Consider the following 25,441-nt stretch of genomic DNA (forward strand, 5'->3'; position numbering starts at 1 on the left):
GCTCAACTGTTGCTCTGGCCAACTATCACCAACTCGTTAGTCGAAAATACCAGGGCATACCCAAGTTCTTCACCGATGGTTCCAAGTCCACTGATGGCCAGGTTGGATGTGGCATATTCAGCACTACCGACAGTGTGGCCCTCTCTCTACCACCCAAATGCTCCGTCTTCAGCTCTGAAGCTTTCGCCATCCTAAAAGCAGCCCAGGACCTCTGCCCATCTACCGGCGCAGTCATCTTCTCCGACTCTGCAAGCGTGCTGAGAGCTGTCCAGGCAGCCAACACAAAACACCCATGGATCATTGCACTTTCCAACATTGCAGCGACGAAAAAAATTACTCTGTGCTGGATTCCTGGTCACTCCGGGATTCCCGGCAACGAGGCAGCAGATCGATTGGCTCTCAACGGTAGTCAACTGGAACCCCCCAATACGGCCATCCCTCCCTCAGATGCCTCCCACTGGCTTAAAAACCACCTGCTCCTCTCTTGGGCAAACACCTGGAACAACATCACCGAGAACAAGCTGAGGGAGATCAAAAACTGCACCTATGCATGGAACGACCGGAATTCCTTCTTTGAGCGGAGAGCCCTAACCCGAATACGCATAGGACACACAAGATTGACCCATGGCTATCTTATGGGCAAAGAGGACCCTCCCATCTGCCCAGCTTGCAGCGTAGCCATCACCATCAAACATATCCTCACGCAATGCCCTATACACCAGCAAGCCCGCCTGGACTGCGACCTAGCCGACAACCTTCGACAGATCCTGTCGAACGACCCTGAAGAAGAGGAAAAGGTCCTTTCATTTCTCCGGAGCAGCAGCATCTACGAAGAAATATGAACAACATTCGGTCCAACCTATCTGTCCCTACCAAAAACCCATTTCCTTTCCTTTTCCCAAAAAAAAAAAAAAAAAAAATACAAAAAAAAAATACAAAAAAAAAATACAAAAATTTACAAAAAAAAATATTCAAAAAAAAAAAACAAAAAACTCAAAAGAAAAAAGTACACTAGCCACGGTAGGAGATGGGATGAATCATCCAATAGGATGAAAATCCCTGAAAAAAAAAAAAAAAAAAAAAAAATGTAGTGTGAAAAATGATTCCCCTATCCCCTACAGAGTAAGCTCTAGTGTCCATGAATGTACCCCCGTGAAAAGATGGAAAAAGACTTACCATATTAATAATTTACCCATCGATTTTAAATTGGATACCGGCTCAGATGTGAATTGCGTCCCTTTAAACATCTTTAAGAAACTAGGTGGTCCTATTAAGTGTTTTAAGGATGGTCCCGTATATGATTATAGTAGTAATAGAATAAACATCCATGGGAAAGCACAACTGACTTGTCTCGACCCCTTAACAAACGTTCCCCAGTCTGCTCAGTTCTTGATTGTTGATGATGGATTTGAACCCCTTCTTGGACTTAATACTTGTAGTGAATTTGGTTTAATCAGGCGGTTGTGTAATATTAATAAAAATTTAGATATTCCAAATAATAAGAATGATTTTGTAAACCGCTTTTTCGATCTCTTCGAGGGTTTGGGAGAGTTTCCCGGGACAAACTCCATTTCTTTGAAACCTAATTCTATCCCAACATTACATTATAAATTTGCGAGGTCCATTTTGTCGCCAGAACGAATTTTATAGACTCCCTTAGGGCCCGAGGAAAACCACCCTATGTTCCAGTGAGAGATGTGCTGGCTGTGATAGACTTGGACTACATGTTTGAAATATATCTTTTCCTAAAAGCTATTGATCTTCGTCTATAATTCTTTTTATTTTCACATTTCCCTATCTATCTTCTATCTTCTCTTCAAAAAGTGAACTAGATATAAGCACAGAATTGTAATCAAACAAAACGAGTTTGGCTCCTTAAAGCCTAAAGGTATGAGCCGTTTCAAATAAAGAATTTAAAAAAAAAAAAAATACATTATAAAAAAAGAATACCTCTGGCGTTGTATGACCGAGTTAAGGAAGAGTTGGATCACATGGTTAAGCAAAATATAATTTCTCCGGTCGATTACCCCACAGATTGCGTAAGTAATATGCAGGTAGTTGAAAAGCCTAACGGCAAGCTGCGTATATGTCTAGATCCCAAACCCCTTAACCTGTGTATTAAGCGAGAACATTATTTGATTCCTACGCAAGAAGATCTGTTCAGTCGTTTGTCCGGTAAAAGTGTCTTTTCTGTATTGGACTTGAGTAGCGGGTTTTGGCAAATGAAACTAGATGAGCAAAGTTCAAATTTGACAACATTTATGACCCCTTTTGGTAGATTCAGATGGAATAGAGTTCCATTTGGATTGAATAGCGCACCCGAAATGTTCCAACGACGGATGGTGCAAATATTTGGTGACATAGCTGGTGTAGAGATCTATTTTGACGACATGGCGATTGCAGGAATTGATGAGCATGAACATGATCTGATTTTGTCTCAAGTTGTAGAAAGAGCTTTGCAAAATAATGTTAAATTTAACCCAGATAAATTACAGTACCGTCAGAAACGGGTAAAATTTATGGGCCATACAATTGGTGAAGGAGAAATATCTCCCTTAGACAAAGATGTTAAAGCAGTTACGCACATGCCTAAACCAACTAACGTGACAGATGTTTCCAGACTTCTTGGATTGCTAAAATATTTGGCAAAATTTATCCCAAATTTGTCTAAGCGTACTGCCAATCTACGACACTTAACTCACAATGGCGTCGAATGGAACTGGACGGCTAAACATGATGAAGAGTTCAGCGATATATGTGAGTCGTTAGGGAAGGCACCGGTGCTAGCAATTTTTGATCCCACAAAACCATGTAAGGTTCAAACAGACAGCTCAAAAGATGGTCTAGGATGTGTACTTTTACAAGATAATGGTCCTGTTGCGTTTGCATCTCGTACGTTGACCCAAAGTGAGCAGAAATGGGCTCAAATTGAGAAAGAGTTGCTCGCTGTCGTTTTCGCGTGCACTCGGTTCCATAATTTCTTATACGGAAGAGAATTCGTAGTAGAATCTGACCATAAACCACTCGAGAGCCTGATTAAGCGGGATATAGATGACGTCACCCCACGATTGCAACGAATGTTTTTAGCTTTGCTCAAATATCCAGGATTATCTCTGGTGTATTTACCAGGAAAGAATATGCTAGTAGCAGATTGTTTATCACGAGCTGCTTTAAAAACCACTGAAGAAAGTGACCCGCAGCTTGAAGGAATGGTACACAGTTTAACTAAACGTGCATGCATGTCCGAAGAGAATTATAACCGCTATGTAGAGACTCTGAATAAGGATGAACGGTACAAGCGGATCGTTACATATGTCCGATGTGGATGGCCTTCGTTTCACGCTCTGGATGACTTAGGTCAACTCTTCTATAAATTTCGTCAGGAGTTGCATTATGAAAACGGGTTACTTTTCAAAAACCATAGACTAGTTATTCCAACCGAATTGCAATCGCTTATCTGCAAATGGCTTCATGCACCACATCTCGGGATCGAAAAAAACACTTGCCAGAGCCAGAATGCAGTTCTTCTGGCCATGTATGACGAACGATCTAAAAGAATTAGTAGAAACATGTATTATTTGTGAAAAATTCAAACGAAACAACCAGAAAGAGCCCCTCGAACAAGACTCACTTCCAGACTATCCTTTTCAAAAAGTTTCCACTGACATCTTCGAATATGGTGGTTACGACTGGTTGGTGGTTATTGATGCTTATTCAGGCTGGATTTGTTGTGATAAACTGCCAGATAAAACAATGTCCAGTGTATGTAAGATATTTGATAAAATGTTCGATCATTATGGTTACCCTACAGAAATTCGCAGTGATAACGTGCCGTTCAATTCATTGGAATGCGATAGGTATGCAAACAGGAACAACATATCTTTGATGTTTTCAAGTCCTCGTTACCCTCAGAGCAATGGTCTTGCCGAGAAAGCAGTTGCAATTGCCAAGAATATACTGAAAAGGTGTTATGAGGCCGATGATGTAGAACAATACCAATATCGTCTTCTTGAATACAATACAACGCCAGTAGCTAGCATGCAGATGTCTCCCTCCCAACTGTTCTTTGGAAGGCAGTTGAAAACCCGTTTACCGATTGATGAGTCGCTGTTGGTCAAGCTTGATGTTAATAATACATTAATAAGTCGTAAACACGAAAAAAAGCGTGAGAACCAGAAGAAGTACTACGATAGAAATGCAAAGCCTTTGTCACTGTTGATAGTGGGACAGAAGGTCATGTTTCGGAAGAACTCCAGAGAGTGGCGCTATGGTGTTATAACTAGAAAAGTGAACAATCGATCATATGTTGTCAAAGATGACTTTGGAAATCATTTCCGTCGAAATCGTCGTTTCTTATCGCCTACGATTAACAGCGAAGTAAATTTGGAAGAAATAATACTTGATGAAAATCATTCCCCAAAAACAGTTGATTCTCCATCTCAAAAGGTTGTAAGTCCTCCGTACGTACGTAATGAAATAAACCCTGAAAATAACTCTTATTCTCCTCCACCTACTGATACTGATGAGCCTGATTTTCTGGGGTTTAGTGACTTCGAATCCGAGGATGATTCATTCCACTCGTTCTCTAGTCATTCATCAGACTCGCCATCAAATGCACCTCTAATGACTCGAAGTGGAAGAATTGTTGTGCCACCAAATCGTTATGGCCAATGGCAGTACTAACTACTGCGTCTATACTATCCCTAACATTTCCTATAACTTTCTTACTAACAAACAAAACAACACATATAATATACGGCGTATTACAGGACACAACACTTGACGTTCTTACTAACATAAAAGGATTTAAAAGCTCCAACACCTTAAAAGATCGGTTGGTGTCACTGAAAGACAAAGTCCCACCGGAAGAAAGATCCGGAATTTACGAGATTCCGTGTGAGACTTGTCCAGCAGTTTATATTGGCCAGACAAGACGAAAATTTAAAACACGAATAAAATAACATAAAAACGCTGTGGACAATAACAAAACCAACGAATCCAGCGTAGCCGCCCACGCATCGGAATCTAACCACTCTATAGATTGGTAAAAGGTTAGATTCAAAAAATGTATACGCAAAGCGTCACATTTAAATGCCTGGGAATCCATGTTTATAACAACTTCTGAGAGGCCTTTAATGAACGAGGACGACCCGCCAATCATATCGCCTCTTTTCAACTTGGCCAACCAAAAATGATATGACCATCCTTCGACGAATACTATGCGGTAGTATGAAGCTGTGTTAGTGTTTTTCTTTTGAGTAACCAGTCGGACATCGTCCTGTAGATGGGCAACATCGAGCCCGAAACCGGTCGACAAGAAAGGTAATTTTAAATCCTTTTATGTTAGTAAGAACGTCAAGTGTTGTGTCCTGTAATACGCCGTATATTATATGTGTAGTATAAGTTCTTACGTTGGCACAAAACCACTAAAATGAGAAACAAAACAAAACAAAAAAAAAAAAAAAAGAATACGTGTAATAAATGTGAATTATTTGTTCAGTGTTTCTATTCTCTGTTCCTACCTTTCCCATCACACATACATGCATTATTGTAGGGACACCTTTATACAGTTAGAAAGTGAGTTGCTGCGTCAGTCAATATAGAAGTGAAGAACCGACAACATGTAATTTAACCGTCGTGTAATAAATACTATTTTCTGACTACCTTAGTTGAAGAATTATTACACAAACCAGGGACTCAATGATGGCAAATAGCAGCAACAGCAACTTAGTGCAAACAAAATGCTCTCTGATAGGGCATGAACTATTAGGTTGAGTCGATTTGGGGTCTTTTAAAATTTCTCAAACCCTGGGGTCTAAAAAGCTTCGCCTTGGTGCAAAACTCATCCATGATTTTTTGCAGATTTTTTAAGTAACGTTTACATGAGTAAATTTGAACTTTTAGGTTTGTATTGAAAAATTGAATATTTTGTACTGAAAAATCAACATCATTTTTGTTTCTTCTGTGGGACCAAGAGAGGTGACAGTTTTTGTGCCAATTTATAAAATTTCCTTTAAAGAATTTATAAATTGGCACAAAGTTCAAATTTACTCATGTAAACGTTGCTTAAAAATTCTACAAAAAATCATGGATGAGTTTTGGACCAATACGAAGCTTTTTAGGCCCCAGGGTTTGAGAAATTCAAAAATGACCCCAAATCGACTCAGTCTAATGAACCATTCTACTGTGGCATACCAAAGGGATGTGCAGCAGCATGTCGCGACGTTAAGTTACACTCCAGGAAGTGATAAACTAAATGAGCAAAAGGAAAAACATACTCCAGTCATGGAACAGAAGCCATAGTATGGTATACGTAGAAAGCAATAGTTTTAAACCCACTATTGCAGAAGTTGGTTGTTACTATCAAAATTCCTAATTTAATCAAAATTCCAAATATTTAGTTTAATTCCAGCGGCATCTGTGATCAAACGCGGAAAGTAACAATATGACTAGTGAAGTTTATTACGACAAAGTCGTTCTACTTTAATGACTATTTTTCAATCACAAAGCTGACAAATGCTTCTCCTCAGATTGAAATAAGAAATAATTTACACAGTTTATCGGAATAAATAATAAATCATTGGGTCCAAGTCATATTGTTGCTGATTTCCAAATTCAAATTTCAAAATTTGTGCCTGTACAAACGTTTTTCGAACAAGTAAGTTCATAACTTTCTCATGAAGCAAAGAATCGAGAAAATTTACAGTAATTTCTACATAATGTTCAGTCTCATTTCTAAATGTGTTTTTTTTACAAGACACACAGCTGGGTAATTAATACAAGAAAAAATGCCCCGTCGAAAGGAAATTTTATCTCCCAAGCCAAGAACGTGAATCGCAAATAACCATCATCATCATGCTAACATTAGTTTCGTCATTGAACTCCTATTTCTTCATCCATGTGTGGTCCGTAACGGAAATCATCGGTTAACGTTTCCGCCCTCAAGCCGGATGCTGGTCTTTTTTCTGAGATTCTATTTCGGCTTGAGCGCTTCCTGTTGCTGAAGTTTCCTAGGGATGTGTTTTATATACTGTGTTGTAGAATTTAGAACAAAAATTTAAAGCATTTTCTAACAATTATTTCTTCTTGCATTATAAGAATTATTTAAAAATAAAAACATTATGAGTTAAAGGCCTTAATAATTTATTTGTAAATTTTAAAAATTGTATATAATACATTTATTTAAAACATAATCGTTTAATTTTATGCTCACAACAATTCATTCTTACAAAATTTACATATTTTTTCGCTCGTTTAAAGAATATATCAATACCTGCATACCTACACATATGCTAACCCCCCTACATAACATAGAACTTCAAAGAAAAGAATGAGTACCTTGTGCAAGAGGCAACCTTTCATATTTTCAAGAAGCAAATCTCCACCGAGGAGAGATTAAATTTGACCAGATAAAATGACAAATTCCGCCGCTTTCCTTTATTTTATTTTTTTTTTTTTTTTTTGCTGCCAGGTAATAGCATTTCATTGCTGGAGATTTACCGTCTTTTCTCTTTCGGTCTTTTTCCAATTTTCAGGATTGCCACGGAGCCAAGGACAACAGCCGAGCGCCGATCCAGGATGACACACAAAATTACCACGTGGAAAGCGGATACCAAAATCTGACCCACACCACCGTCACCTTCCGGCGAGCCCTGGAAACCTGCGACCCGCATGATGTGATTATCGGGGTAAGTGTTGCTGTATGCTGTTTCGGTATTTCACTTTCTTGCATTTTCTGATGGCAAAAATGCCCTAGCGCTAATATTTTGTGTCTTCACAACAGGTGTTGAGAAAAGTAATCCGTCTTATCCTTAACGAGTTTCTATTTCTGTACCTACTGTATAAGAGATTTCAATCGAAAGTTAATTCTGATGACCGGAGAAAGGCATCCGATTTCCTGGAACTATGTACCTCAATATTTCCTGTGGGGTTAACGGACCAGCAGAGATGCTCGATTTAATGTCCGATTTTCTTTTGCGAGAATTGAACAGTTTTTAAGAAAAGCACACATTAAGTGTTCAAAATAAACAACCTGTGTAAATTTTGTTGCTGACATTGGTGTAGTGGACAGTAGGGGAAAGTCGGGTAAGATGGACACCCTAAGGTAGAATTACAATAGAAAATCAGTTTTCGTGCAGATGGGTAGTTTAGGTTGTTTGCTATCGCGTTAACCATTGAAATTAGTCAATTTCCTGCTTGCAATTTACACTTTTCAGAAATGGTCGGGTAAAGCGGACACTGTGTAGAAAAGGTACACCAATGATACCAACTGTCTAGAGGCGAAACAGTGGTTTTTGGAATTCCGTCTCTGTCAAGGCTCCAGTTTTTACAGGCCATAAAACCAGTTTAAGATGCTCAGTGTTTTTCGACCGACAATTTCAAAGGTCTTTGGAAGACATATGGAGGATCCAAACCGATGGAAAATTTGAAATAGTTGAAAAAAACTTATGTGTCCGTTTTACCCGACCTTGAGGTGTCCGTCTTACCCGCCTTAGCAACTTTTTTTCAAAAAGTTTGCTGCTCAAGCTCAAGATTTGCTGATTTTCCTCCAGATGGTTAAAGAGAAGCCTAATCAACACTCCATTTTTGAAAACGATTGAAATTTTCGGAAAAGTTGAGAGTTATGGACTATTTTTGGTTTACTTTTATGAGACCTTGACTCTACACAAATAAACAAAGGGTCTCGAAAGTGTTGGTACACTAAGGTAAATGAGGATAAGCATCATTAGATTTGTGCCAAACATAGTAATTTTCGAAATATTGGATGTGTCCGTTTTACCCGCTGTATGGCCGAAAGGACGCAAGGCCGAAAGGATGTTCGGAAGAATGGTCACTAGGCCGAATGGTCATAAGGCCGAATGGTCACTATACCGAATCGTCGGTCATTAGGCCGAATGGTCGTTAGGCCGAATGGCTATTCGGCCGAATGGCCATTAGGCCGAATGGTCACTAGGCCGAATGATCACTAGACCGAATGGACGTAAGGCCGAATGGACGATAGGCTGAATAGTCGCAAAGACGAATAGACGAATCCGGCCTTGCATCCATTCGGCCTGATGACCATTCGGCCTGATGACTATTCGGCCTAACGACCATTCGGCCTAACTACTGATCGGCCTTACATGCAAAAAAAAGCAATAATATGTCTTATAGGCCTAACATTAATGCGACCCAACGACCATTTATCCTAACAACCATTCGGCCTAACGACCTTCTAGCATCCATTCGGCCTCACGACCATTCGGCCTAATGACCATTCGGCCTAATGACAATTCGGCCTAATGACCATTCAGGCTTACGAACACTCGGCCTTACGATATTTCGGCCTTACGACCATTCGACCTAGTGACCATTCGACCTAGTGACCATTCGGTCAAATGACCATTCGGCCAAATGGCCATTCAGCCTAATGACCAGTCGGCCTAACGATTATTCGGCCTTACGACCATTCGGCCTAATGACCATTCGGCCTATCGTCCATTCGTCCCAATGACTATTCGGCCAAATAATTTTTGGCCAAATAACCTTCGGCCTAAATGGTGATACGGTCAAAATTTGGTCAATATCAACTTGACGTATTTCTTTCAATTTTGCATTTAAAAAACCTGAACACCCCTCATTTTGAAGGTGTGTGTGTGTAGAATGTTGATTCTATTTTGATTTTGGAATTCACTCTTCAGTTGTCAAAATGCCGTCCAAGGAAGAAGAGCAGCGTATCAAAATTTTGCTCGCGCATCGCGAAAATCCGAGCTACTCGCACGCAAAGCTGGCAAAATCGCCAAAAGTGGCCAAATCAACCGTTACAAATGTAATTAAAGTGTTTGGGGAACGTTTGTCGACAGCCAGGAAGTCTGGATCGGGGGGAAATCGAAAACCGGAAGCCGCAGAGACGACAAAGAGAGTTGCCTGGTTTGGCAAGCGATCTGTACCTGTGGCTTGAAAAGCAGCATTTTCATAGCTTCTAAGCTTCCGGGACTGTCAACCAAGAAATTTACGTGAAAGAGTGTTTGAATAAACGTCTGCTGCTTTTCCTGAAGAAACACGGTTGTTCCGTACTGTTTTGGCCGGATTTGGCATCTTGCCATTACGGTAAAAAGGCCATGGAGTACGCCGCCAACAACGTGCAGGTGCCAAGGAAAAAGAACCCTCCCAACACGCCAGAGCTCCGCCCAATTGAGAATAACTGGGTTATTGTCAAGCGGAACCTAAAGAAGACAAAAAAAACTGCTAAGGACGAGCAGCAGTTCAAGACAAACTGGCTTTCTGCGGCGAAGAAGGTGGACAAGGTGGCTGTACAAAATCTGATGGCAGGGGTTAAGCGTAAGGCCCGGCAATTCGGATTTGGAAAAGCGGAAGCCTAACTGAATATTTTTCCTGAATTTTATACTATTAAACTTGAAAAAGAAATGTCATTTGATTTTTAAAATAAACGATTTCTTTGGTAATCTTTCAAAAAAAAACTCTGTACATATGTGCTGTCATATTAAGTAGATATTGAATTTAAAGAATAATGTTTGCAAAACATATGGAAATATTTTTGTTGCATGCTATATTTTCATCACAATTTCAAAAGCAATTTTCCCCCATTTTTTGACAAGCTGCCTCGTATAGTTCCGCATTTCAAAGAAAAAGCGCCACCGTTCCTATAATCATATGACAATCACTCGTGTTTGTGCACTCCCGGGCAGAATGAAGATCATAATGCACCCACCGAATAGTTCAGTAGCTGGAAAACGTAAAAGTAAATGGCACTCCAGTTGCCCGGTGCGCGTCTTCGCATTCCATGGAACCTGTCTGCTTATATGGCCAATTCCGGGCAGAGTGGACATTAACGTCATAGTGCAATAGCTATGGCACTCACACGGACCACGTTCTGTCTAGGCGGAATAAAAATACTTATCTTGCAAAAGCGCAGAAAAGGATAGACTTTTATGATGTTTCCTTTCTGATGACCGTTAACGTAAATATGTATAGAGCATTTTTATAAAGTACTTCACAAAAGTGGATAATACGTCACCGACGACGGCTGACCGGAAGCTGGAAAAGGATATCTTTATTTTTTCTGTCCCAGACCATCCGGAAGTTGATGCCCCATAAAACTGCTCCTTCCGCTGATTAGAGCAGCTTCTCGTGCAACGTCAACATCAAACGTGGCGACGTCAAAGATGGATGTACAAAATATTATGACCTTGATTATGTCGCGTGATTTTACACCTTATCTGTTTCACTCCCTGGCACGTGGGGAAAAGATGAAAAATGGTGTATTCTCCACCGTTTGAAAATAGATACATGAAAGCTACAAAACAAAAAGTTTTATAACATTAAGGGATATTTTTACACTCCACATATCCCTTAATAAAATTCTAAACATCATAAGTTTACTATTTTCCTATTATGAAAATTCATTTCAGGTAGTCAACAGAATTCCATACGGAAACGTAGTCCTTTTATTACTACAATCATGTTTGCTTTTAAGTGCCGGTGAAAAGTTTAACCCTTTCCTTCCCACGAGGTTTTTCACGTTTTAAAAATAGAAATATTGATTTGCAGCTAAAGTTCTAGAACAAAAGATGCATAATTTAAGCCTACTTTAATGATCCATTTGATAAATTTGGGTTTTGAGGTGGATCATATGTGCTCCATTGGGAAGATAACAACACATTGGGTGCAAATGAAAAAACAGGAAATAATTGCAAAAAAACATGGAATTTCATCACTTCATTGATCACAAACTAAAACGATCCTATTTGATGAAAAACTTCTTTGGTATACACATCCCTCGAAAGTCTATTTATTGAAATATCTGAAATTTTCATTTTTGCCTTGAACAATTGGCCGCCATGACATTTTGCGCAAGGAAAACAAAACATGCCGTTTTTCGAGAAAATCTTGAACTTTTACAAATATTTTGAGACATGTGGTCATTTAAGCAGATGAAATAACTATCCTGAAGCGATTTTTTTTGTTGACGAAATGATTTTCTTGAGTATTGATAAGAAGCTGCACAAGAAGAAAAGTACGTTTTGTTCCCAGTGTATCACCAGTGATCCACTTTACTTATTCAAAAATTTATATGTTTTAGTTGAAATCTAAGTAAACCATCATTTGATTCTGCTTGTATAAGCAACCTTCTGCACGTCAGTATTTTTATTTGAAGGAAATTATAAAAACTTGTCAAGTTATTGAGCAACAAATGACGACTTGATTTAAATTCGAAAAAAATCCGACTTTTTTGTAGCTTTTGATCTGCCAAGCAAAACCTAGCGAACCGATTTTCTTCAAATTTTGTGCAATGTTTCTTCACTCATATCTACACATTCGGTGAAAAAATGGTGTTGATCCAAAGCGCCCAGTTCAAATGCGAGCTGTGCAAAGTTGTGGATCACCTGTGCTACCATGGGAAGGAAAGGGTTAACCAATGTTAAATCGACTTGTAACAAGTAATTTGCTTATTGTTCGAGGCACTTAATAATTTTTCGAAATCCTCTACCATTAGTAATTACACACGTTAATCCCACGAACGTGTTGGAGCATCGCTCTACGTTAGCAGCGCTATACATAAATTCCGTAATGTCATGGAGAGGTCAAATTTACTCAATAATATTAAAAAAAAAAAGAATAAAATCAACAAGTTATCTGTTATCTTGTTCCGAAATCTTACTATAAGAAATGTAATCCCACTGAGAAATAGGGATTAAAATTCTCAATGTTACGAAATGTATAGACATCGACTGCTGACACTAGTTTTCGTGAGCCATAGATGTAAGTTTGCAGTTATTTTTAATTCCACACGTCTCATTTCGACAGCTAGCAATTCATAGCAGCGAGCAGCCAGCAGGAGCAATCTTAGCATTTTCCGTGGAATATTTCCTTCTAGCCGAATGGACGATCTAGATAAAAAATAATCCCTTTTTCACGAACACTTTATCAGATTACGGGAAAAAATTGCACTATTCGCTTTACCAAAAAATAATGCCGGTAGGGAGAGGAAGAACCAATTTGAACAGCTCGGCGTAAAAAGTTTGAAGTATTCTGAAGAGCATTCCGAAACGGCATTCGCCTTTTTTCGAGGTTTGTTTGAATACTTAAGGTTGATCTTTGTGAACCGGTGTGGGACATCGTCCTAAAAAAAATGTCATCGTCTCCTAATGGTATATGTCATAACGAACAGAGAAAACTTAAATTCGCTAAAACAGCTCGATTTGAAGGAAAAACATATAACTTCCATTGAAAACTTTTTGAGTAGGAATGTCGATAGAATGAACATAATTAATGACTTCACTTTTGTCCTTTATGGAAGGTATAGGGATGTGACATTTTATGTCCAAATTAATCAGAGTGTGATTAACCCTCTAGAACCCTTTTTTTCACTGAAAAATTTATACAAACAAGTTTTGTTCAACGAAAATCTTCAGAGATGAGGAATTTTTTTTTCAAAAATTGCATAAACTAAGGGACTAAGGAAATTTACTTTCAAAACTTTCTTAGTTGTAGCTTTCACACCTTTCAACCATGTTTTCCTTCCAACCATTTTGAAACATATAAGGTAATAATGGCTCGTTGATATATTTTTCATAAATTATTCATTTAAACTGTTTCACGAATAACTGAAATATTTCAACTTATTTGAACAGTGCATATTGCAAATACTTTTCGAATTGTTGTGGTTGTTTCCCAACATGGATGAAAAAAAAATGAACAAGGATTCCTAAAGCTACCAATTTGATGATTTTTTCGAAAAAAAAGTCCTTTTCCAGTTTGTTTTTAAGCTTCTCTTAGCTGCAGCTTTTGTTTTTTTTTTTTTTTAAATATATCTTTATTCGTACCAATTCATCATTACATTTATATTACATTAATACATTAAATTAGGTGTTCAGTTCAATAATGAACTTTCAGAGCCCTATAGTTAAATAATCACTAACATTTATTTATTTGACTTAAATTTGCTGAGCGCAATCAAGCATTTTTATAAAGGAGAACATCCTGTAGTGTAAAAAATATTTTAAACTTAAAACTAAAAACTAAAGCTATCCTAAAATTAAACTAATTGTAGAGAGAGCGAATCTCTGCGATGGAAGACTGCATCGATTTGCCTCTGAAGTTGGAGATGATTTTGTTGGCCATCTCTTCGATAGATTCAATGCCTGCAATCCGATGAAGATCTTCGGTGCTGTGCCAAGGTGGAAGCCGCAAAATCATTTTCAGAACCTTGTTCTGAATCCTCTGGATGGCTTTCTTCCTCGTCGCGCAGCAGCTAGACCAAATCGGAACTGCATACATTATCACTGGTCGAAAAACTTGCTTGTAAATAAGCATCTTATTCTTCAGGCAAAGTCGGGATTTCCTGTTGATGAGAGAATAAAGAGATTTAGTGTATTTATTACATTTTGATTGAATATCTTCAATGTGATTTTTAAAAGTAAGATTCCGATCAAGTGTGAGTCCCAAGTACTTCACGTGATCAGACCATTCTAATGAAACCCCATTAAAAGTTATGAAATGATTTTCATTAGGTTTTAAAAAATTTGCTCTTGGCTTATGGGGAAATAAAATAAGTTGAGTTTTGGAAGCGTTAGGAGAAATTTTCCACATTTTCAAGTAATTCAAAAAGGAATTTAAATTTTGTTGCAATCTACTGCGTACCACCCGTAAATTTCGACCTTTGGCTGAAAGCAAAGTATCATCAGCAAACAATCTTCTACCTTTTCCTTCTGGTACATCAGGAAGATCAGAAGTAAAAATATTGTATAAAATTGGCCCAAGTATACTGCCCTGAGGGACACCAGCTCTAATGGGTGTCCTTTCAGAGCATGAATTTTGATAGCTTACTTGTAAGGTTCGGCTAGTCAAATAATTCTGAATAATTTTGGTGAGATATACAGGAAAATCAAATCGAGCTAATTTAGCTACTAAACCTTTGTGCCAAACACTGTCAAAAGCTTTTTCAATATCAAGAAGAGCAACACCAGTTGAATAACCTTCAGATTTGCTAGCGTTAATCATATTAGTTACACTCAAAAGTTGATGTGTAGTAGAATGTCCATGACGAAAACCAAATTGTTCATCAGGGAAAATAGAATTCTGATTAATGTGAATCATCATTCTATTCAAAATAACTCTCTCAAATAGTTTACTTAAAGATGGAAGCAAACTAATTGGTCGATAACTTGAAGGCTCTGAAGCACTTTTTCCAGGTTTTAAAATTGGAGTTACTTTGGCATTTTTCCATTTATTGGGAAAATAAGCCAAATGAAAACATTTGTTGAAGATTTTAACTAAAAAATTTAAAGTGCTTTCAGGCAACTTTTTAATAAGAATATAGAAAATCCCATCTTCCCCCGGGGCTTTCATATTTTTAAATTTTTTGAAAATCAATTTAAGTTCATCAATATTTGTCTCACAAGAACTTTCAAACACATTTTGCTTAGAAAGAATATCATCAAATTCTAGGGAAATTTGAGCATCAATTGGACTTACAACGTTTAAATTAAAATCATGAGCGGACTCAAATTGTTGGGCTAATTTTTGAGCTTTTTCTGAATTAGTTAAAAGAAGTTTATCCCCATCTTTCAAAGTAGGAATTGGCTTCTGGGGCTTTTTCAGAATTTTAGTTAATTTCCAAAATGGCTTTGAGTAGGGTTTTATATCCTCTACTGCTTTAGCAAAATTTTCATTACGAATGAAATTTAAACGACGTTTGATCTCTTTTTGAAGGTCGCAATATATTAATTTCAAATAAGGATCCCTAGTACGTTGATATTGGCGTCGACGAATGTTTTTCAGTCGTATCAAGAACTGAAGATCATCATCAATTAAAGGTTGATTAAATTTATGTTTAACTTTAGGTATTGAAGCGGCTTTAGCATTGACTATTGAAGTTGTCAAATTTTCTACAGCCAAATCAATATCTTCTATTGAATTCAGTGGAACGTTTACATCTAAATTACGTTCAATAAAATTCATATAGGGGAGATGGGGGCATAATGGCCACCTTAAGGAAAACGATTATTTAACCATAGAGAACAGCTGTAATATGTGAATTACATCATTGATTCGTGTTTCGACACTCAAATAGTCTATTGTCTAATTGGATGAAACTTGAAAAAGTAGATAAAAACGTTTAAAGATGCATTTTAAAAAATTTTGCCGAAAGCTGAAAACCAGTCACTGTAGAGGCATAATGAGAAACCCCCCGAGGCAGTATGAGCACCATTAATGAAGGCATAATGAGCATTTTCTGCCGGGGAATCTAGCAGCGAATTCGACTCGATGAAGTCAATTGAGTAATAGAGCTACAGCTCAACTTGTATCGTCTGACGATTTGGCCTATTGGTTAGATGTCGGAGAGATAATCAGTAGGCTCGAGTTCGATTCCTGGTGGAGGTGATTTTTTTTTCTTCTTTTATCATTTATGATCATGATTGCACTAAACGGTGAGGCGTCTAGGTCTGTTTGTAATCTAGGTCTGTTTGTAGAATTCAAAGAATTAACACATGTTCATACATTATGTTTCTAGTGTTTTGTTTGACGGATGATGCTTTGATGCTATTAGCCGTATAATGTAACAATAAAAAAAATCAATCATGAATGGTATGTGCAAAAAAAAATCCCCTCGAACAGGAATCGAACTCGAGTCTACTGATTACCTCTCCGACATCTTACCAATAGGCCAAATCGTCAGACGATACAAGTTAAGCTGTAGCTCTATTACTCAATTGACTTCATCGAGTCGAATTCGCTGCTAGATTTCCCGGCAGAAAATGCTCAATATGCCTTCATTGAAAGTGCTCTGTTCGCCTCTAGTGAACAAATTAAAGTAAAAACGCGTTTTACAATTGATTAAAGTGAAAAATCAAAAATTTTATGATGCTGAAAATTGAAAAACAATGTGTAGATCATGTTGCAGTGCGTACATTTCAGATCAAGATGATTTAAAGGTCATAAAAGCTTATTTGGTGGTGCTCAAAAATTAGGAAGGTGGTCTGAATCGAGGTCCGCATGAGTAACTAATTGACTACAATGCTCGCCTAAATCCGTTAGAACCAAATCAATTGTGGAAGGATTTCTAATTGAAGAAAAACAAAGGCAAATATGCGGCAACAATTATAATTTTCCCCATAGAAGTTTCTAATTCAATTCCAATTGTTTCTAAGACTTTTGTATTGAAAGAAGGAAGAAGTCTAAATTTGAGACGACTATTGATGACAATAGCTACACCCCCACCTTGTCGATCAAGTCGATCATTTCGTAAAATTTTAAAGAAAGCATTGCTTTTCACGTTATTGTCTGGCTTTAAAAAAGTTTCAGTGATGGCAGCAATATGTATGTTTTGAGTTTTCAAAAATAAAAAGAATTCATCTTGGTTAGCCAGCAAAGATCTAGCGTTCCAATTCATAATATTTAAACATCTATTTGGATCCATGAGGGAATCGCAAAGTCATAATAATTTTGTTAGCATAATTAAAAGAAGTTTGGAAAGCTTCAAACATTGAATTTGCTTTCAACATAAGTTGCATCATTTCCATTAAATTTTGATGCAAAAATTTTAATTTTTCCTCAGTAATCTCACCCAAATCAACAAAATTCTGAGGATCAGAAAATGAAGGAGAAGAACAAGTATTTGAATTTCGGGGATTTTCCCAAGCCTTCGCATGAACGTTGAGACTTGGTTTTTTCCCATTTTTATTAGTTAAACCTGAAGAGGGAAACCCATTTTCAACCACCTCTGAGAACGATAAACAACGAGTCTGGGGCGCAGATTCAGCACAGGTAACATTAAAACCACTTCGGGTATTACCCAGCCGTGATTCCAATGTAGGCCGAGGCTGAACGCGAACAGGCAAGTTGTTTGCCGACCCGACGTGTGAAGACGAAAAAGAGGAAGGAGGAGAAGAAACTTTTCTGGAAACTTTGGGATTTTTCCTAGAAGCAACAATTTTTGCCCTAACGGGACATTCTAGAGAATTCGAGGAATGATTACCTGCGCAATTCGCACACTTAAAAAATTCTGTTTTTGGCTTATCACCACCAAAAAGGCATTTAGATTTTTCATGATCGAATGAGCCGCAAAACATGCATCTGGCATTCATTCTACAATTTTTAGTGCCATGACAAAAAGCTTGACAACGACGACATTGCGTAATATTTTGAAGAAAATTGGTAGAAGATTTACGAAAAGGTTCGAATTTGACTCGACAATGAAACATAAGACGAGCCTTTTCAAGAATTTGCAAATTATTAACCTGATCCTTTTTAAAATGGATCAAATAAAGTTCAGGAGCAAAACCAACACTACTGGTATTATTCGTGTTGGTTCTTTTCCTCATTTGAATTACTTGAATTGGAGAAAAACCTAACAAAGAATTTAATTCAGCTGTGATCTCATCCGGTGTCTGATCGCCAGTGAGACCACGAAGTACAACTTTAAATGGACGATCACTTCTAGTGTCGTACGTAAAAAATTGGTGTTTTTTATTATTCAAATAATTTAAAACCTTTTGAAAATCATTAAAAGATTCTGCCAATATACGAGCAGTTCCCCTTCGACCGATCTGAAAAGAAATCTTCACATCCTTGACGGAAGTGACGATTTCTTTTCGAAAGGCATTGAAGTCAGGAATCGTGACCGTTATTGGTGGAATCTTTTCGTTTTTAAGAGTATAAGAAGAAGAAGGTTTCTTAGTACTCTTATCAGAATTAAATATGAATATTTCCTCATCACCGATGTTATGAAGGACATCGAATGAGTTGGAAATTTCAACTTTTTTGGGCGATGGACCTGAATTAGGCTCGGCAATCCGTTTCCTACCGGCCCTTGAGCCGGCCGATGACTTCCCCATGCTGGAAAGAAAAGAGAAAATATGAATAAAAGAAAATGAAAATAATTTTAGCACTGAAAAGTGCTGATTGAAATACAGGTAAGGAAAAAATAAATAATGTAAAATGTTCCTGCAGGTACACAGCAACGATACGATGCTCCGGCGTACGTGTTGACAGCTCAACGGTACAGATGGAAGTGATGCAGCTTTTGTTTGTTTATTGTTCATCAACAGATCACATTTTGATTAAAATGATAGGTTAAAAATAAATGACAAACTACAATTACACGGAATTTACCCTACACTATACTAAAAGCACTAAGGATTCTTCTTCGGAATAATTCCCTCGAAACGTCAAAATCAAAATGATCGGAGAAGCGATTAAACGTCTTTATTGCAGCAATTAGCGCTGCCTTATTTAGCTCCGTAGTTGTTCTGTCGGAAAGGAGCAAAAAGCTGAAGATCACGATTCCTCAAGCCTCGAGATGGTACGCTTAGTTGGAGTGCTTCAAACAGTGCGGGGCAGTGGCGAAAGCCGATCGACGACGATAGAGGCGCGTGTTGCGGTCTGGCAGGCCTGCAGCGTGTCGATGTCGATTTGGCGGCAGCAGTTTTTGTAGCTAGGAAGTCGGAACGGGTCTTGCCAGTTAAGGTTTCGGAGAGCGAAACGCAAGAAACGCCTCTGGGCACCATACAGCCGAGGCATATTCGAGGGACGATCGAACCAAGCTACAGTACAGACTCTTGAGACAATAAGGGAGCCGTGAAAACGAAATTATCGTGCATTTGTTGTAATTCAAGGAAAGGCAATTGACATCACACCAGGCGGTGTAGTTGTTAAACTGGCTCTGCAAGACGTTGACATCTTCGGGACTGTTGATGGGTTGAAACAATTTCAAGTCGTCGGCATACGTCAATTTTGGTCCATTGAGAAGAAACAGCACGTCGTTGAAGTAGATCAGTAATATTATGGGTCCTAGGATGCTCCCTTGAGGTACTCCAGAAGAGGCAGGGAATTAATTGGAAAATGATTCACCTGTTCGTACAATAAGTTTCCGTCCTACCAGGTAGCTATGAAACCATTCCAGTAAGAGCCGCAAATACTGATACAATCTGGCTATGGCTAATTTGTGGTTTACCTTGTCGAAAGCCGCGGACAGGTCAGTGTAGATGACGTCGGTTTGAGACCTGTCTTGTTTGAAGCTGTCTTGCACGGAAGATGTGAACGTCAACAGGTTTGTTGTCGTAGAGCGCTTATGCATGAATCCCTGTTGTTCGTTAGAGAAATACAAAAATGGATCTAATACAACCAGCTCAAACAGTTTGGCAATAGCATATAGATAAGGCAGAAATACCACGTTAATAGTCAACTGGTCCGAGAATATTGAACCAGAATCAAAAGTACTAGGGAATTTGTCAGCGAAGAGGTTACAAATATCACAGTCCGAAGTTGCCGACTTGTCTTCCAAAAACTTGTAGGACGGTAAGCCGGATTCTTTCCGTTGGTCGTTAATTTACTACCAAAACGATTTGGGTCTAGTTTTAAAACCAATATCACAAACTTAAGCTGAGTTAAGTTTGTGATATTGGTTTTTGGCGAGAAGAGACTTGTGCCTCATGTAGTAGCGGAGGGCTTTGTTCTTGAGTGCTTTCATTTATCACAACTCTTTCGTGACCCATGGCGCACGTAGGTCAGTGGCTGCAGAGCGTTTTGGTACGTAACGATCGATGTTGTAGTTGATGCTATGGGATAACTTCATAGCAGCGGCATTTGGATCGGAAGATTCGAGTTCAGAATCCCAGTCGACGGCGTCAAGCGTTTGTGAAATAGCGACAAAATCGGCCGGGTAATGAGGAACAAGCTTGACCAGAGTCGCAGGAGCTAGTTCAATCCTTGCCAATTGGGATCTGTCGTTAACAAAACACCATTCTCATTCTCGACGCTGTTAATTTGACGGAGAGTTGCTGTGCTGAGTGACTCGAGAATCAACCTGGAGGGCGTAGTGAATGAAGATCTCGCTGAATCAGCAAACAAAAAAACCGCACTGGGAAGAATTTATGTCCGGGCAGGTTGTAGTCGCCAATAATGAGAATGCCGTCCTCAGGAACAGTAAGGGTACACACACGAGAAAGGCCGCTGGAAAACGACTCTGCGAAGGTTGCGCTTTTGGCACGATCAGAGGGCAGGTATAAAACCCCGACAAAGAGCTTCAGAGTACCCAGATCGATACGGATCCACACTAATTTCTGATCGTTCCATGATTCGTCGTCGATTGGAGTGGTTGAAAACCTGATCGGATAGCAATCAGAACTCCGTCGCCGGTGGATTTAGTACTGTTGTGAGGTCCTCGGTCACGCCGGAACACTGTGTAGTCGGAGCTAAAAATCTGACTAGTATGGGTTCTATCGTTCAGCCAGGTTTCGGTGAAAGCCACAATATCATAGCTGGAGCCTAGCAGATACTCGTTGACGCAGGAGTTGATACCTCTTTCTCAATTTTAGTCTTTCTCCTTTATCTTCTTTCTCTTTTATCCTCTTTCTCCTTTTTCCTCCTTCTCCTTTTCCTCTTTCGCCAACGTTTCGGCGCAGGAGTTGATACCGCCTCCATTTTGGAACTGAAAAATCAATCACGAAGAGGAAGTTCGACGAAAGTTGAATACTTGCCTGTCAGTGCAGGCTGGGGAACCTCATCGCGGCAATTGAACTCAGGGCCGGGACGACTGATGTCGCTGACTGGAATCAGCGCGACTGAGTCGAAGGGCTTCGAGGTCTCCGTTGCGTCCCGGTGAAGAAGAGAGGAATTGAGGATGCTCGTGAAAGGCCAGATGATGCAGGTCGGAGATGCTTGTCTGTTAGTGCAAACATTGTTTGTCAAACATTAGTATTTATGCATTAGTATGGATTGTTAGACAAACATATTTTGAAATATTCTGCGCAAAAAGTAAATAAAAATAATGATTGGAACGGAAACGGATATGAGAGTAAAGTAAATAAAAATAATGATTGAACGGAAACAGGTATGAGAGTAGCGTCAGAAAATATGTTGAATTGTAAGAAAAAAAATGTTTGAAAAAACTCGAAATTCCCGTTTTACTGAATTCTGATATTATAAAAACTTTAACAAAACCTACAACCTTATTGAAGTTACTAAACCTCATGAACCATCCTTTGCGGTTAAGGTCTATATGACCCGAACTGTACTTTATCGATGCGATATCTCAGGAACGGTTAAAGCTAGATATGTATATGAAATTTTCTGACTTTCCTAAAATGAGAATCTCTATAATTTCACATTTTAATATTTGTGAATGTGGTCAGCAAAAAAAAAGTCATTTATCCGGTTAGGGTCATATAGACCCGGATTATTGTTTTGGATATAAAATCAAAACTACAGAACCGATCATTAAAAACTGTATCATTTTGCAATCGTCCTAATATCTTCTATCAGATGCTTTTTGCAAACTTTGGTTATGTATTTTGTGGTCTTCAGAAACCGACCATGAAGTTAAAAAAGTTCCCTAAAAAATGAGTGTTTTGCAACAAACATAACTTGTTTCGCTTAAGCAGGGGCGGTCCTAGAGTCGGCTCTTGGGGGGGGTGATTTCCAAATTTTCAAAAATCAGTCAATAAAAAGGAACGTTAATATCTGGTGAAAAAACAATCATTTGAGTGAGAAGGAGAAGCGAGGAGTTGCGGGGGGGGGGGGGTGGGGGATGTTAACTCTTTATCAAAACCAGCAAATCTATAATAAATGTTGTTGTTTTTTATTTGTAGGTATATCTTGTATTTTGGAATTGTCACTTTAAGTGCTCTTTAAAAAATTTCTCGTTATAAATGTAATTTTTTCAATGAAAATGATACACACGTTGTTGAGAGATGAACCCGTAAAAAAATTCAAGTTATATTCATTTTTTTCCTGAGCTTAGCGCTCTGGTATTTTATAATTTATCGGAAGTATTTTACTTTTCACCGATAAGCCCGATAAACATTGGAGTATTTTACTGAGTCGTGATTTGGAAATTTAGTATTATTATTTTCAAATTTGGAAACACAATATATAAAATCAATACTTTAAATATAAATTCGGTAGAAAAAACCGAATATCAAAATCAGTTTCTAAATTCTGGAACCGAATTTCATTTGATTTGCTCTAGAAATTAAAGTTTTCATTCAAAATTTCAATTTTAATTGTATTACAAATAATAAATTACAAAGAAAAGTGATTAATCTTTGTTCACCTTCACATAAATACTAATTTTTTAAATAATTTTTAATCATAAAGAAAATTATGAAATGAACGGTTCATTTTGAATGTTAATTCTCTTCTTTAGTGAACAGTCTCAATCATTTGCAAGTGAAATAGCCAAGCTTTCAGATCAAAAATATCAAACCTTAAGCTAAATTTCAAATTAAAATTTCAATATTATTGTGTAGATGAGCTGAGAGCAGTATCGGTGACATATTTGCTGTAGATCTAGAAATCCAGGAGTGTTGGTTAAAAATCACTAAAGGATCTTCTGACTGTTTTGCATGATAGAATGCCTTGTTGCCGAAAAAATAGTGAAATGATAAGGAGATAGTTTTATTTCACAAGGGAAAAAAAACCGTGGCAAACTGATTTTGGAAGATTTTTGCGTCTCAAACTCGATTTTTTTGTCTGTTTTTTTCCCTTCTTACTTCTGGCATTGAGTAATTTTAAAACTTAGCAGTTCAGAGTGAAATCGATCAATGATAATTGATGAAGTAACTAACCTGAACAACAAAAAATATGTTTAATCTTCTCATTATCCTTTATTCATTCAACGACGCTGGGGGGAATGCTAAAAAGTAACAAATTCCCGGAAGAAACAGTACAGATTTCGTCTAGATAATCTTCGTATTTTACAAAATGGGGAAAGAAACTTACTTCTATAATTTTTTCTCATGGTAAATTACTCAAAGTCTTTATGAAAATTGATCATTAAGTGAATACCTTTTTTTCTAATTTTTTTTTTATATTTTACACTTTTGCTAAAAAGTGCACAAATTTCTCCAATGACCCTTGTATTTTAAAAATTTATACCGGAAATAAGAGCTGATTAAATAATACAAATTTGTATTTAGAGCTCCTAAATAAGTTGAAATCAGTTTTCAAATTCTTTGCACTTCGGAAAATTTGAATTTTGTTTTCTTGTGTTAAAATTTTGAATGCAGATTTTCGGTTCTAAATAGATATGAATTTGAATCTCTATCTCCAACACCAATTCCTGAAACAGCTAATATAAATACTTTTTTGTTCCTTTTTGGAACTAAAAACTCATAGGAAACGCAAAAGTCATAAAAACGTCATCTCTTTCTTCAATTTATTGTTGCTGAAATCTCTTGAGAGGATTTTTAAAAATTTAAACTCTTACTATGAATATTTTTTATTCGATTTCTGTTTGGCAGTACTTGTATTTTTTTCACAGTCATCCATAATATGAATGTTTGATGTGATACATTTCAAACAGAAGTAAATAAAATCAGATCTAAAATTTTAATTTTTGTTTTTGAATTTCATTATACAGGTTATTAATTTTAAGTTTATAATCCATATTTGAATGGTGGATTAATTGAAGGTGAAAAATTCTCGCGAAAGAGAATCATTACTGTGATTCAGAATCTGATTTTTTATTCTGCAATTGATGGCAATACATGTATGATGAAAGCAGAAGAAATATTTCAAATATTTTAGTGTTTTAACCATTTTCACCCCCCTATATGACTTTTCCAAATTTTTCATTTCATTAAAATTCAAAACAAAATCAAGAATTCAGAAGCTCTGAATACTAAAATTTGTTACGATTTGCTCGTGTTAATTGAGGCATATGATGGAGATTAGAGACAATTTAAAAAAAAGTTGTCCCTACATTTGATTAATAGCAATTTCCAAATCAACACTCAACAACACACTTTTGTTGAGTAACTTATTAACAAAAGTTATTTGATATAATTCAGTCCAGGGAATCCTAAGTTACAGCTTGAGTTTGGTGGACTGGCTTTTTTCAATATTGAGCCTTTTAAGTGATAAATAAACTTTTTTATTGAATAAACACCTCCACGGAGTAGAACATTTTTAAAATTGGAAAGCACTTCTACTAAGAAAAGTTTCAACTTTTTATAAAAATTCGAGCTTTTGCGGGTATTTTGTAACCGATTTTTGCCGCTTGGGGGGGGGGGGGGTGATTAAACTGCGTTAAACTGCGCACAATTACTCTAAAACCTCTAAATTTATTTTCCAAATAAGATTATTAGAATTGAAAAAAGACCCACTGATTAACTCAAGGATATTAGGCCCATTTTATGTCGAAAAAAGGCACGGTTCGATGAATGAATCTTGTAATCAGCTCAAATATAGCTGACATAGTGAAATTTCTTTATTCAAACCAGGGTGGTTACGATCTTTGCTCAAAAAACACCATCTTTTTTCTGTCATTTTGTCTTTCGGCTCAATTTTCAAACGCCACCAAAATAATCTTTAAGTTTTTTTCTTCATTAATAGACCATAAACATGTAGGTAGATGATTCGAAAATAGTATAGATAATTTATTAAAATTGGCTCCGTAGTTTTGAAGGTACAGCCAAAATAGTAATTCGGGTCTATT

At 37.5% G+C, this 25,441-nt stretch overlaps 1 protein-coding gene across 1 annotated transcript in view; it reads left to right on the forward strand.

The window, feature by feature from the left end:
- The window catches only part of LOC129743823 (MOXD1 homolog 1), a 158,994-nt gene that overhangs the window by 114,877 nt on the left and 18,676 nt on the right, over positions 1 to 25,441 (forward strand). The window contains exon 2 of the mRNA XM_055736022.1: positions 7,536 to 7,688. Within this exon, the coding sequence (XP_055591997.1) occupies positions 7,536 to 7,688 (153 nt within the window). The remainder of the gene's footprint in view (positions 1 to 7,535; positions 7,689 to 25,441) is intronic.

The sequence above is a fragment of the Uranotaenia lowii genome, chromosome 2, assembly GCF_029784155.1.
Source record: "Uranotaenia lowii strain MFRU-FL chromosome 2, ASM2978415v1, whole genome shotgun sequence".
In the NCBI taxonomy this organism is placed as follows: domain Eukaryota; kingdom Metazoa; phylum Arthropoda; class Insecta; order Diptera; family Culicidae; genus Uranotaenia; species Uranotaenia lowii.